Source organism: Apodemus sylvaticus, chromosome 17 (assembly GCF_947179515.1).
Source record: "Apodemus sylvaticus chromosome 17, mApoSyl1.1, whole genome shotgun sequence".
NCBI lineage: Eukaryota > Metazoa > Chordata > Mammalia > Rodentia > Muridae > Apodemus > Apodemus sylvaticus.
This window is the reverse complement of record NC_067488.1, coordinates 78,457,603-78,473,623: the sequence shown is the minus strand read 5'-3', so window position 1 is coordinate 78,473,623 and position 16,021 is coordinate 78,457,603. Positions and strand designations below refer to the sequence as shown.

General features: G+C 36.2%; 1 protein-coding gene across 1 annotated transcript; it reads left to right on the top strand.

The window, feature by feature from the left end:
- The first annotated feature begins 14,824 nt into the window (after positions 1 to 14,824).
- LOC127667902 (olfactory receptor 2B11-like) lies at positions 14,825 to 15,763 on the top strand. The gene has a single exon (XM_052161294.1). It carries the CDS (start codon positions 14,825 to 14,827, stop codon positions 15,761 to 15,763), a length of 939 nt encoding a protein of 312 aa, XP_052017254.1.
- Positions 15,764 to 16,021: the final 258 nt, after the last annotated feature.

Sequence of the window (16,021 nt, the reverse complement as noted above, 5' to 3'; positions counted from 1 at the left end):
GGAAGGGAGGGAGGGAGGGAGGGGGGAGGGAGGGAGGAAGGAAGGAAGGAAGGAAGGAAGGAAGGAAGGAAGGAAGGAAGGAAGGAAGGAAGGAAGGAAGGAAAGAAAAAAGGAAAGTTCCACCACAGACTCATGTGTTTAAATGCTTGACCCATGAGAATGGCGCTATTGGGAAGTGTAACCTTGATGGAGGAAGTGTATCACTGTGAAGAAATGCCCAGTGAAGCAGTCTTCTTCTGCTGCCTTCGGACTAAAATGTATAACTCTCAGCTCCTTCTCCAGCATCACCTGCTTACTGCCATGCTTCCCACAATGATGATAATGGATTAAACCTCTGAAACTGTAAGCCAGCCCCAATTAAATGTTTTACTTTGTAAGAGTTGCCTTGGCCATGGTGTCTCTTCACAGCAACTAAGCCCAAAGAAGACAACCTCCAAATAACTTATAATACACAATACAAAGTAAATAATAGTTATATTGTACTTTGATGAGAAAAATAAATGGAATTAGTCTCTGCAGAGTCATTACAGGTGTGACACTTTCCAGATACTTTCGGTCCGGTTGAATCCACAGATCTGGAACCCATAGACACAGTGGACCAACAACATATACAAGTAGTAAAGGGCAGAATGATTTCCATAAATCGTTCAGAACAAGTGTACACACTTTCTATACAAATTTTGTGAGAAATAATTTTAAAATTATAAAACTTAGAATTAATATATATGTAATAAATCCATATACCAAAGTTGATACCTTCATGAGTAAAACATGATGACAACTTAACGTCACTGAATGTTTCGCTTATCTCTATGTTTATACTCTTTGTACTTGTGTCTACAAGTGACTGTATGTGTGCTATATCTTAAAGTTTATTTTGCAACAACTTGTCCAAATATTGTTAAATTTTTCATCTTTTTTTGAGATTTTCTTTATTCGTGTTATATGTATGGGTAGTTTTCCTGCAGGTATACCATGTGAGTTCAGTTCTCACTGAGTCTAGAAGAGGGTAGCAGATACTCTGGAATTGGAGTTACAGATGTTTGCTGCTATGTAGGAAGTGACAATTGAACACAGATTCACAAAAGCAGCCAGTTTTGTGAATGACTCTTAACTTTGAGTCATTTTTCTCAGCCCTAAACCTTGTCAAATGTTAAGGTAAATTATTTTACAAAGTTTGTTTATTAGTTCTTTGAGATTTTGTAAAATGTGCTTTTATTGTTTCCATTCCCTAACCCTTATCAGATCCAACCCTTTCCTTTCCCACCCAACTTTATTTCCTCTTTGAAAATAATAAAATAAAATAAATCCATTAAGATCCATTAAGTCCATTTTGTGCTGCCCATATATTCTTGCTGTGTACTCTTTTACTAGAACATTGTTGGATTTCCAGAAGCAATAGTTTTAAAGAAGCCTGATTTTTTTCCCTTCTCCCAGCATTTACCAATTACCAGTAGCTCCTTGGCTATGGATAAAACTTTGTTCCTGTCTTCACTCTCCATACTGGGATTTTGTCTGACTTAGGTTTACTCAGGTCTTGTGAATGCTGTCATTACTATGAGTTCTTATATGTATATTTCTTCTATATCCAGAATACACTGCTTTCTTTTCATTATCTACCACCTCTAGCTCTTAAAATATTTCCACTAACATTTTCTACAATGCTCCCTAATCCTTAGGAGGAAGTATACAATATACATATCCTATGTATGGTTGAATATTCTGCAGTCTTTTATTCTTTGTACATTGATTACTTGTGAGTCCCTAAGAAGCACACAATATAAGCTTCTCTAATGAGGATTGAAAGATGAATTAATTTATGAATTAAAAGTAAGTCATTAGTTTTTCCAGTCTGAGACAGTACCCTGAGCAGACCTTGGGTGCTAGCTCTGTATCCAGTCCCACAACATCCAGAAGAAGCTTGATTCTCAGATTGTCTAACATGCCCAGGATCATAGGTGAGGACGCTACAACATCTGCCCCAACACCAGGAGTAACTGGGACCTGTAGGATCCAGCAACACAGGAACCACCACCCAGACAGTGGCACAGGTTCCTTCCAGTCTGAGCCTGTACCCTGAGCACACCTTGGGCATTAGCCCAGCACCCATTCCCACAACACCCTGAAGAACTCAACTCTCAGGTTCTCTAACATGTCCAGGATCACAGGACCTCAAGAGCTTGGTCACAACAGAATTTCAGGATCCCAGAAGCATTTTGACTCCTAGGAGCTCTGATACACCAAGAATCTCAGAATCACAGGATCCCAGAATCACAGGATTCCAGAGGGAACTGGATTCTGAGGAGTTCTGACACAACTAGTGTCAGAGAGATAAGCAGATGGCAAGAGGCAAACATAAGAACATAAGCAACAGAAACCAAGGTTACTTGGCATCATCGGAACACAGTTCTCCCGCCATAGCAAGTCCTGAATGCACAATCACACCAGAAAAACAAGATTCAAATTTAAAATCACTTCTTATGATGATGATAATAGACGATTTTAAGGACATAAATAACTCACTTAAAGAAACACAGGAGAACACAGGTAAACAGGTAGAAGCCCTTAAAGAGGAAACACAAAAATCCCTTAAAGAATTACAGTAAAACACAACCAAACAGGTGAAGGAATTGAACAAAACCATCCTAGATCTAAAAATGGAAATAGAAACAATAAAGAAATCACAAAGGAAGACAACCCTGAAGATAGAAAACCTAGGAAAGAGATCAGGAATCATAGATGCAAGCATCACCAACAGAATACAAGAGATAAAAGACTCTCAGGTGCAAAAGATACCATAGAAAACATTGACACAACAGTCAAAGAAAATGCAAGAGCACCCATTCATAAAAGAAACTTTACTAAAGCTCAAAACACTCATTGAATGCCCCTCAATAAGAGTATGAGACTTCAACACCCCACTCTCACCAATGGACAGATCATTGAAACAAAAACTAAACAGAGACAGAGTAAAACTAATAGAGGTTATGAACCAAATGGATTTAACAGATATCTATAAAACATTTCACCCTAAAACAAAAGAATATACCTTTTTCTCCAAAATTGACCATATAATTGGTCACACACAAAACAGCTCTTAATCGATACAAGAAGATTGAAATAATTCCATGCATCCTATTAGATCACCATGGCCTAAGGCTGGTCTTCAACAACAGCACAAATAATAGAAAGCCCATATACATGTGGAAACTGGACAACTCTCTATTCAATGATAACTTGGTCAGAGAAGAAGTAAAGAAAGAAATTAAAGACTTCCTGGAATTTAATGAAAATCATACCCAAACTTATGGGACACAATGAAAGTGGTGCTAACTGGAAAACTCAGCAAATTCATAGCAGAGCAATGGATACAGAAAATGTGGTACATTACAAAATGGAGTACTACTCAGCTACTAAAAACAATGAATTCATGAAATTCTTTGGCAAATGGATGGACCTAGGAAATATCCTGAGTGAGGTAACCCAATCACAAAAGGACACACACAGTATGCAGTCATTGATAAGTAGATATTAGCCCCAAAGCTTGGAATACCCAAGATAAAACTCACAGATTACATGAAGTTCAAGAAGACGGAAGACCAGAGTGTAGGTGCTTCAGCCCTTCTTAGAAAGGCGAACAAAATATTCATGGGAGCAAATACGGAGAAAAAGAGTAGAGCAGAGACTAAAGGCTATTCAGAGACTGCCCCACCTGGGGATCCATCCCATATATAGTCATTAAACCCAGACACTATTTTGGATGCCAAGAAGTGCTTGCTGAAAGGAGCCTGATATAGCTGTCTCCTGAGAGGCTCTGCCAGAGCCTTACAAATACAGCAGTGGATGCTCGAAGACAACCATTGGACCAAGAGTAGGGTCCCCAATGGAGGAGTTAAAGGAAGAACTGAAGGAGCTGAAAGAGTTTGCAACCTCATAGGAAGAACAACAATATCAACCAACTAGACCCCCCCCAGAGCTCTGAGGGATTAAGTCACCAACCAGAAGTACACCTGGAGGGACCTGTGGCTCCAGCTGCATATGTAGCTGAGGATGGCCTCGTCATGCATCAATGGGAGGAGAGGTCCTTGTTTTTTATGAAGGCTATATAGATGCCCCAGTGTGGAGGAATTCAAGGGCAGGGAGGTGGGAGTAGGTGTGTGGGTGGAGAAACACCCTCATAGAAGCAGGGGGAGAGGGAATGGGATAGGGGTTTCTGAGTCGGGGGACTGGAAAAAGGGATAACATTTGAAATGTAGATTTTAAAAAATCCAATAAATAAATAAAAGTTAAAAAGAAAAACATGCTATTGTCACAAAACTAGATGTGTAGGTCAGTGAAATAGAATAAGATTAACTATCTCTCCACTTTAAAAAAGAACTTCAAAATTGATCAGAATTGGGTTTTTTGGTATGGGAGGTAGGGCAGATATGTGGGTGTATATTCATGTGAGTCTGCAGAGGTTTTGGGGGGTTTGTTTTTTTCAACTTCTGTTTATTCTCTCATTATGACTGCAGCTTTCACTCCATCTCTTCTTCCTTTCCTTTCTCTCAGATTCACCACCCCCTCACTTTCCCTCAGAAAAGAGAAGGCCTTCCAAGGATAACACCCAAATCTGGCATAAAAACCTGCAATAGGACCAAACACATATTCTTACATCAAGGCTAGACAAGGCAAGGCAGGAAGAGAAAAAGGGTTCCAAAGTCAGAGAAAAAAGTCAGGGACAGATCCTATTCCCACTAATAGGAATTCTACAAGAATCCTGAGCAACACAACCATAATATATATGCAGAGGACCTAGATCAGTCCCATACAGAGCTCCCTCATCTTTGTGAGCCCACTTGAGTCCTAGTCAGTCTATTCTCTGAGTCATTATTTCATCAATATCTGGTTTTATGTTGAGATCTTTGATCTACTACGACTTGAGTTTTGCATTCTTCTACATGCAGAAATCCAATTAGACCAGTATCATTTGTTGAAGATCCTTTCGTTATTCCATTGTATGGTTTTCCCTTAGTCAAAATTTAAGGGTCCAACAGTGTGTTAGCATATTACAGGGTCTTTCATTCAATTCCATTGATCAGTCTATCTGTGCCTATACCAGTACTGTGCAGTTTTTATTGCTCTGTAGTACACCTTGAGAACAGGAATTTGGATACTTCTAAAAGATCTTAAATAATTCATGATATTTTTTTGTCTATTCTGGAATTTTTTTTTCATATGAAGTTGAGAATTGCTTTCTCAAGGTCTGTACAGAATTATGTTGGAATTTGGATGAGAATTCCACTTAATCTGTAGATTACTTTTGGTAAGATGGCCATTTCTCACTATGTTAAGCCTACCAACCTATGAGTATGAAAGATCTTTATATAGTCTATATTTTCTATAAAATGAATCTTTTCTATATTCTCATATCTTCCTCAATCTCTTTCTTCATAGGCTTCAAGTTCTTGGCACAAAGTTCTTTGACTTGCTAGGTTAGAGTAACAGCAAGATATTTTATATTATTTGTTGCTATTGTTAAGGTGTTCTTTCCCTGATTTCTTCCTCAGTCTATTTATTGATAATATGAAGGAGAGCCATTGATCCTTTTTTAGTTAATTTTGTATCCAGCCACTTTGCTGAAGGTACTTATCAGCTGTAGGAGTTCTCTGGTAGAATTTTTTGTGGTCACTTATGTATACTATCATATCCTCAAATAGTAAGACTTTGACTTCTTCCTTCTCAATTTGTAACCCTTTTATCTTTTTTCTTGTTTTATTGCTCTAGCTAGAACTTCAAGTACTATATTATATGAAGAGAGAGAGAGAGAGAGAGAGAGAGAGAGAGAGAACAGTCTTTTCTTGTCTCTGACTTTAGTGGAATTACTGTAAGTTTTTCTCCATATAAATTGATGTTGACTATTGGCTTGCTGTATATTGCTTTTATTATGCTTAGGTATGCACTATGTATCCCTGATCTCTCCAAGACTTTTAACATGAAGGATTTTGGGCTTGACCAAAAGTTTATTCAGCATCCAGTGAGATGATAATTTGATTTTTTTCTTTCAGTGTTTTACATGATGGGTTATATTGATGGATTTTCATATATTGAACCATCCCTGAATCACTGGACTGAAGGCTACTTGGTCATGTTAGATGGTGTCTTTGATGTGCTTCTAGATTCTGTTTGTGAGTATTTTTGCATCAATGTTCATAAGGTAAATTGGTCTAAAATTCTTTTTTGGTTGAGTTTTTGTGGGGTTTAGGTATCAGGGTGACTGTGGTCTCAGAGAATGAGTTTAGCAGTGTTTCTTCTGTTTGTACTTTGTAGAATAGTTTGACAAGTATTGCTATTAGCTCCTCTTTGAAAGTATGGTGGAATGTTGCACTAAAACCATCTGGCGTTGAGGGATTTTGTTTGTTTGTTTGTTTGGTGTAGCCGCCCGCAGCCACATGTGAACTGGATACCTGGAAGAGAATTCTGGGGATAAACGGGAAGGGGACAAAAGAGAAATGAGTCAATACGACAGTTGCCGATAGAGACTGACTTTACTATTATTTAGCCAATATATATAGTCTTTAGAAAACCACCCTGCCCCCCAAATGGCCGCGAATTCCTTGGTTCTTCTTCTCAGTGGGTTGCCTGCTTCCAGTCACACAGGTTTCTGCTGGTCTCCAGGTGAGACTGCTCTGAGGCAGCCTTGGTTGTTAAGGTGAAATCAGCTGTATTGTTCCCAACAGAACAAGGGCCAGAGATGACACCAGGGGAAGGGTGGAGGCTGCTGGCCAGGAATGTTGCAGCTTGAATAGGATGGGCTGAGAAGTCCAGCTAAATGCTGTGGGGGAAGGGACAGTTTGGGATGCTTCTAATTACCTCTTCTATTTCCTTTGGGATAACAGGGCTGTTTAAATAATTTACCTAAACTTTACTTAATATTGTTAAGAGGAATATGTCTAGAAAATCATCCATTTTGTTAAGACTTTCCAATTGTGGAAGTATAGGCTAATGATTTTTTTTTAATTTTTTCAGTGGCTGTTATGTCCCCCTTTTCATTTCTGATTTAGTTTATTTGGATACTGTCATTTTTGTCTTTCAATTAGTTTGTTCAAAGCTTTATTCATCTTGCTGATTTTCTCAAAGAAACAGCTCTTAGTTTTGTTGATCCTTGTATTGTTATCTTTTTTTTTAGACTAGTATGATTTCTGCCTAGATTTTGATTATTTCCTGCCATCTTATTTTATGCACGTTTACATTTTCTTAGAGTGTTCAGAGGTACTTTTATTTTTTTATTAGATATATTCTTTATTTACATTTTAAATTATTTCCCCTTTCCTGGTTCCCCCCTCCCTGAAAGTCCCATAAGCCCTCTTCCCACCTCCTGTTGCCCAATCAACCCCCTCCCGCTTTCCTGTCCTGGTATTCCCTTAGCCTGCTGCACTGAACCTTTCCAGGACCAGGAACCTCTCCTTCCTTCCTTCTTGGGCACCATTTGATAAGTGAATTGTTTTGGGGTATTCTGAGCTTCTGAACTAATAATATCTACTTATCAGTGAATGCATACCATGTGTGTTCTTTTGTGATTGGGTTACCTCACTTAGATTATATTTTCCAATTCCACCCATTTGCCTAAGAATATCATGAATTCATTGTTTTTAATAGCTGATAGTATTTCATAGAGTAAATATACCACATTTTCTGTATCCATTCTTCCATTGAGGATATACTTTTAAATTGTTAGTGTTTTCCTCTTAGCGCTGTTTTCATTAATTCCCACAAATTTAGGTATGTTCTGCCTTCATTTTCAATGATATCTGGAAAGTCTTTAATTTCTATCTTTGTTTCTTTATTTCTTTACTCCTGACCCAGAGATCACTGAGTTAGAGAGTTCTTCAGTTTCAATGACTGTGTAGGTTTTCTCTTCTGGCCCTTCAACCTATTAGAGTCTCTGTTGAGATATTGAGTGTAATTCTGATATGCCTTTGTATGATACCTGGACTTTTCCCTTGAAGGTTTTAATATTCTTTCTATGTTCTATAAATTTAGAGTTTTGATTATTATATGGTAGGTCGATTTTCTTTTCTGGTCCAATCTAATTGGTTTTCTGTATGCTCTTTGTATGTTTACAGGCACTTTTTTCTTTAGATTGAGAAAGTTTTTTTTCTAAGATTTTGTTGAAAATATTTTTTTCTGGTCCTTGGAACTGGGGCGCTTCCCCACTTCTAAACCTATTATTCTTAGGTTAGTGATTTTCATGACATCCCAGACTTCCCGGATGTTTTATGTCAGAAATTGTTGATTTAACATTTTTGACTGTTGTATTAATTTCTTATATTGTATATTCTACACCTAAGATTCCATCTTCTATCTCTTGTATTTTGTTGGTGATGCTTGAGTCTGTTGTTCCTGTTGTCTTCCCTAGGATTTCGATCTCCAGGATTCTCTCAGTTTGTATTTTCTTTATTGCTTCTATTTTCATTTTCAGGTCTTGAGCAGTTTTATTTATTTCTTTCACATGTTTTATTATATTTTTCTGTATTTATTTCAGGGATTTATTTGTATCCTCTTTAAATCTAACCTGTTAGATTGTGTTTTCCTGTATTTTTTAAACAATTTATTAATTTCCTTCTTAAAACCCTCTATCATTTTTATAAGATTGGATTTATGATTATTTTCTTGTGCTTTGGTTGTTAGGATATCCAGGGCTTGCTGTAGTAGGATAGCTCTGCTCTGAAGGTGCCGTACTCTCCTTGCTTTTGCGGATTTTGTTCTTATGCTGGTCTTTAGCAATCTACTTGTCCTTGGATATTCCTATTGTAGCAAGTATTAGGAGGGGTCATAACCTTGATGATCCTGGTGTGGCCAGCCTTGTTTGGGTATCTTTGGGCTGGACAATGGAACTCAGGGGACAGTGCAAGTCTTCCAGCAGTTAGTTATGCCCCTGGAGACATGGTTGTAAGGGGAGTGGGGTGGAGAAGGCAAGCAGAGAGGTGGTGGAACAATGAATCTCCAGAGGATATTACACTGCTCTGGACAGCTGGGCATGCCCCCAGAGGACTATGGTAAGGGGACAAGGGAATGGGTTCAGGGTAAAACTTCAACCTCTAGGGTTCTGTATAAGCAGGTGTGATGAAGGTGGGTGGAGAGGGGTCAGGACAATGAAGATCTGGGGGACAGCAGTCCACAAAACGCAGCTGGAAATGCCACAGAGGACTGAAGGTGGGTACAGGGGAATGGTTACATAGGAGAAATATATGCTTCCAGATCAGCACGTTTGATCACGACATGGTTTTCATTCATTCATTCATTCACTCATGAAACTTTTTTTTTTGGTTTTTTTCAAGACAGGGTTTCTCTGTATTGCCATGGCTATCCTGTAACTCACTCAGTAGACCAGGTTGGCCTCAAACTCAGAAATCTGCCTGCCTCTGCCTCCCAGCGTGCTGGGATTATAGGCGTGCACCACCACCACCCGGCTGAAACTTTTTAATATAACAAAATCAAGTATAAGATTAAAACAAATGCTATCACATTAAAGTTGAGCAAGTCAAACCAACAGAAAGAAAACAGCCGAAGAGAAGACATGAGAATCAGGGACCTACTTGTTCACATACAGAGGAATCTCATAAAATCACTGAACCAGGGGTAGTAATACATAAGCAAAGAACCTGGAACATATCGATGAGGGACCTCTCAATGCTGCATCAATCTCTGTGAGTTTAGATAAGCTTTGCTCATGTTGATTTAGAAGGCCTTGTTTACTTGGTATCATCCATTCCTCTAGCTCTTAAATGCTTTCTGCCTCAATCTCCATGGTGTTTCCTTAGCTCTGAGGTGAGAAAGTTGATAAAGACCTCACATTTAGGGCTGAGTGTTGCAAAGTCTTTTACTCTGTATATAGTGTCTGTCTGTAAGTCTCTATATGTGTTTCCATCTGCTGCAGGAAGAAGATTCTCTGATGATGACTGAGCAAGGCAGTCATTTATGAGTATAGTAAAATATCATTAGGAATCATTTTCTCACTACATATTGTTTATTTTTTGAGACTAGTATTATCTGATTCAGCCTAAGTCTCTGGGTTATCTTCTCTCTATTTCTTATTCACTCAAGCAGTGTTGGGATATGGGATGCATCTCATGAGATGATCCTTAAGTTAAATCAATCATTGGTTGATTACTCCCACAAGTTTTGTGACATTATTGCCCTGGCATATCTTGCAGACAGTATACAATTGTAGATGAAAGATTTCTGTCTGGCTTGGTGTTTACATTTCTCTTAGTCTTGGCAACAGCCTGAATTATAACTTCAATTGTTTCAAAATTATATGAACTATTCTAAGAATGAGTGAGGGTACTTAAATTCTTATATAAATGCCAAAAACTTGTTTACTCATATATTGCTTAATTTACTTATTTTAATTATAATCTATGTAATACTTATATAAAGTGTTTTGTGAGTTTCAATGTGTTTACTTTCTGTCTAAAAACAGAAGATATCTCCCAACCTCTGTTTAGTATCTACTAATTGTACCTAAGAAACATTTCCACTGAGAGTACTTTCCCAAGGAATTTTCTGTGCTAACACACCTGTGAGAGGGATAAATGAATGGTCTGATTGAAAACAATGCCTCCAATATTTGAGGCAACATACAGCAAGTATATAGTAGTATACTCACAAACTATGTTTGATACTTTCTACTACTGGCTGTCTGCTGTAGATTCTATGTCTCTTGTGTCAACTATAAAGTAAGTTATGAAATAAATGATTGACTGTATGTGTGGATAACACTTTCTCTTCTCTCTAAAATCAAAAAGATGGAAATGAATCTTTATATTATTCCACTCCAGTGAAAAATATAAAAACAAGGTAAGTTAAATAAGACTTTATTTCAAAAGGCATGAGATCTCAGAAAAGGTAGAAACATCTATGGATACTTGTATCTATTATATACATGAATGTCATACAATATTTTACCTCAGGAAATCTCTAAAATTAGAAATACTTTGTTCAGTAGTTTTAGAAACAAGTAATTTTCTCTTTGAATTTCTTCTCAGCCTCTTTATCTTAAATTTATATAAACTTGAGCAAGTAGAGTTTTTGACATATGCTGGATATTTGAACGAAGTGTTAAGTCTTTATTTAAATGTAAAAGTAAACCATAGAAATCGGTTTTGAGTAAATACTCAAAGTTTCTATGATAAATTATCCATATGTGTGGGTATGTGTGTGTGTGTGTGTGTGTGAGAGAGAGAGAGAGAGAGAGAGAGAGAGAGAGAGAGAGACAGACAGGCAGGCAGGCAGACAGACAGACAGACAGGCAGAGAGACAGACAGAGACAGAGACTTAGATTTCATTTATAGGTTTTAGGGTCAGACAAAAAAGTATTAATGTATTTGGTCTTTAATTCTTTATATATCTAATAAATGTCATAAGTTAAATTAAATAGCATTTGATGAAAACTAAGTATGACTGAGAGACACCACAATAAACAAATGAGCTGATGTTTGAAGATCCCAAGATGAATGCAGCCTAAAAATCATTAAAATGACTAAATCTTGTAAAAAAAAATTAGATCTCTGTAGTGATATAAAATAAAAACTTACTTAAAGCAGAAAATACAAAATAGATACGATAACAAGCAAAATTAAATGACTATGAACATGAAATGTAAAGGATGCAATATCACGATATAATTAAAGAGCATAGATATATTTCAGAGCAAAGCACAAGTCAAGAGCATCTGTGTAATTGCTAAATAAATATCAAGATAAATTAAATGGCCAAGAATTATTCCTGTATTTATCAAGTCAAAACTAAGCTTATACAATATGAACAACATTTGTATAATACAAAATAAATTAGGATGTCAACAGAGGAGTAGAGGGGTCACCACTCTTGTATTCCATTATAGTAAATTCTAGGATAATTTCTAAGATTAAATGCCCTTTTAAAGGCTCTAAGAACAGTCAATGGCTGACCAAATTAAATTTGAATATAAAAATGCTAAATAAATAAATAATATACATCTTACATTGTAATTGATAATATGTAAAAACTGAAATTATTAAAATTCTGTTTTAAACAAAGTGAAATTCTTTGTGCGTGGGCAGGTTTGTGTGTGAGTGTGAGAGGGGGGAGAGAGAAGAAGTGGGAGAGAAAGAGACTATGTGTATGCACATGTGGAAGACAAACGGCAAACTCTAATGTTCTTTAAAAGCTGCATACCTTGCTTTGTGATCTAGAGTCTCTCGTTGACTTGGGGTTCAACAATTAGCCTGGTGTGGCTGGCTAGAAAGTCACAGGGATCTATGTTTTACTCTACTACCCCACTGCTGAGATTACAAGTACACACCATTACACACAGCTTGTTTGAACAAATGTACTGTGTAGTGAACTTGAATCCTAACTCTGCTTGCCTGACCAGCTCTTACTGAGCTATCTCCCCAGCCCATTGTAATTATTTCACATTCCATTTTCAATTGCACTAGCAATTAGGTCAAGATTTGTTTCTGAATTCAAATTGTTTTAAAATAGCATCATTAATGATGTCAGCTAAATGAAGTATGAAGGTGTCACCCTCATTCATGAAACACACATAGTGCTGTTATTATACAATTCCAGATAATTGTATTAAGTTTTTATCTATAAAGAACATCACAAATATCAGAACCAAGTGGCATAGTAACACAGGGTGTTGGGACATAGATTAGAAAATTAAAAATTTCTGTATTGTTCTCTTTCAGGTGTGACACACATTTCATAATAGCCTAAATCTCCTATCAGGTGGAACTATTCAAGTGAAGAGTTAAGATACTGTGGAAGTGACAAAATAATTTACTAATTCATCTACTAAAATTAATAAAATAATGATTTATTAATCAGTTGTTTGTCTTATACTACCAGATCACATTCTTAAGATACCAAAAGACAGATTTTACTTTCTCTTCTTCATGAAATTGGCAAAAAAGACTTGTCATCACAAACCTGTTGATAACTAAACTGCGAATGCTTTCTTTCAGTTTTGTGCTAGTCTATCAAGAGTATGACAGTAATTTTATCTAATTACTAATCACCCTGTGTGCTGAATAAACTCCAATAAATTTTTAATCTCCTTAATCCATTTTCCATCCACCTCCAAATGAAATATCAGATGCCATATTTAGATAGTTAGCTATTTATTACTATATTCTCTGCTAATAATTAGAAAGGCCTAAATATTAAAATAATTAATGTCTTAAATGACATGGTAAGCTATTGAAGTTATAAATTCTTAATTTCAAGAGTCCATATAAAACACATGTTTGTTTTCAAAACTTCTCGGTACTTGAGATGCTAATTATTTTCCTGATGCCAATGAACTACAGTTAAAAAATGTATTTGAAGTTTGTTGAATTGGCCACGGGGAACTGTACTAACGCCTTCTTCATCAGAGTATATCAACTTGTAAATTAGACATTTCAATATGACATTCCATATAACTTTGGTTATATCCATCCTCTCTATAGGTTTTCCTAAGTCCTCCTCCTTCCCTCCTGTATGATGAAGTTCTCTCTTTATTGTCATATGCTTTTTTACTATATTGTACACATCTTAAAAATAATACATTGTTTGTATTTATAAAACTGGCTTTTTTCACTCAACACAAACATTCTAGCTCCATGAATTTCCTATAATGATATAATATTTTTCTCTGATACTAAGCAAAATTTTTGTATAAATCTTCAATTCTCTTTTATTGGTGTAAATTTTTGCTTTTGAGCCAGTGCCATTCAGTTTTTGTCACTATAAATTATGCTGGTAGTTTAAAGCAGTTATTGTAGCATCTCTATTGTTGCTCCTTTTGATTAGGAATGCTGTGGCTATTCAAATTATTTCATTTTCCACATGAATTTGGAGACTTCTACTTCTATTCCTGTGAAAATTTTTATAACCAATACTGTTTGCTTTTAGAATCCTTTTTTCTTGTAATTTCACTTTTGTTCACTTTACAAATGAGATGTATTTGTTTGTTTGTTTGTTTGTTACAGGCTATGAGTAATTGCTTCCTATATCTCATTTCAGTCTGGTAGTCTCTGCCTTTTAATTAGAAGATTGAGATTATTAATTCTTACTTAATTCTGAAAGGTATGTATGTCTTCCTATTATGTATGCTTGTTTCTTCTGTAATCTTTATAATAATATTTATTATCTTACCACTGAGATGCATTCTTTTCTATACATTCACAGTCATGGGTGTTTTGTTGTTTTTGTGTGCTTGTTTGTTTTAATCTGTGGGAGGAATTCTTGAAAGAATCTTCTGTAGCACTGGCGTCATGATCAGACATTTCTTTAGTATTTACCATGGATTTTTTGTACTTTACTTATGAGGCATAATTAACTATTCTTGGCAAAGTAATCTAATATGACAGAAATTTTCATTAAGGAACTGAATTACAATATGCAATACTCTTGAATTTTAGAGTTTATATTATTAAAGGTACAGTTTGACTTTTAATTTTTCATATTGTTTAATTTATGCCTATGTGTGCTTGAGGGGGGGGTGTCCACACAAGTACAGAAATGGGTATTTTATTCTCTGGAGCTGGAGATGCAGATAGTTGTGCTACATTCATCATGTTACTGGGAATACATGCTTGATTTTCCAGAAAAACAAACAGTGAGTACTCTTAAGTACTGAGTAATCTCTCCAAATCCCAACAACAAAAACCAACTACTGTATTTTACGCATTTATATATGCATGTGTCTGGCACTCCTCTCAGTTTTCAATATTTATTCTTTATTTTATGTATCTATTATTTTAAATTAACATGGCACTTCTAAACTGTAGGTAAAATAAATCAAAGGAGAATGGCTGTAACCAATGAAAGCCACCCAAAAGAATTCATCCTAATGGGCTTTGCTGACCATCCTTGGCTGGAACTCCCTCTCTTTGTTACTCTTCTCATAACATACCCCATGGCTTTGATGGGGAACATCGCCATCATTCTAGTGTCCACCTTAGACCCTCGTCTCCATAGCCCCATGTATTTTTTCCTCACAAATCTCTCCTTTCTGGACATGTGCTACACCACAAGCATTGTGCCTCAGATACTGTTTAACCTGGGAAGCTCCATAAAAACCATTAGTTACATTGGATGTGTTGTTCAACTTTATGTCTTTCACATAATGGGAGGCACAGAATGTCTGCTTTTGGCTATTATGTCCTTTGATCGATATGTGGCTATCTGCAGACCTCTCCACTACACCCTCATCATGAATCAGCGAGTGTGCATTTTGTCAGTATCTATCATGTGGTTGACTGGAGTCATCTTTGGTTTTTCCGAAGCTACACTTACATTACAATTACCATTATGTGGCACAAATAAATTGGATCATTTATTGTGTGAAATCCCAGTCCTTATAAAAACTGCCTGTGGTGAAAAGGAATTTAATGAGCTAGCACTTTCTGTGGTATGCATTTTTATACTGATTGTTCCTCTGTGCTTAATTCTTGCTTCTTATGTTAATATTGGATGTGCAGTACTCAGAATTAAATCTTCTGAAGGAAGGAGAAAAGCCTTTGGGACATGTTCTTCTCATCTCATTGTAGTTTCTTTATTTTATGGACCAGGCATTAGCATGTATCTTCAGCCTTCTTCATCCATCACAAGGGACCAACCCAAGTTCATGGCTCTCTTTTATGCAGTGATAACTCCTACACTGAATCCCTTCATCTATACCCTAAGAAACAAGGATGTAAAGGGTGCCTTAAAAAAGCTACTGAGAAGCATTTTTACTTCAAAGTGAACACTCTTTGGTATCAAATTAAATAAATTAATAATTGTAATTTTACATTGGTTTCTCTAATAACAGTCATATATTCCAGATCCACAGAATATAACCTTCTTGCCAGACTTTTCTCATTTCTTGTATTACAGCATTGTGAGTTTTATTTATAAATTAGGATGAAGTGTTTGATGTTTAAATAGTTTCTAATGATATATTAAAATATACAGACAAATACTATGTGTAAATGTTTAATTCTTTTTAAAACATTACCAGTAT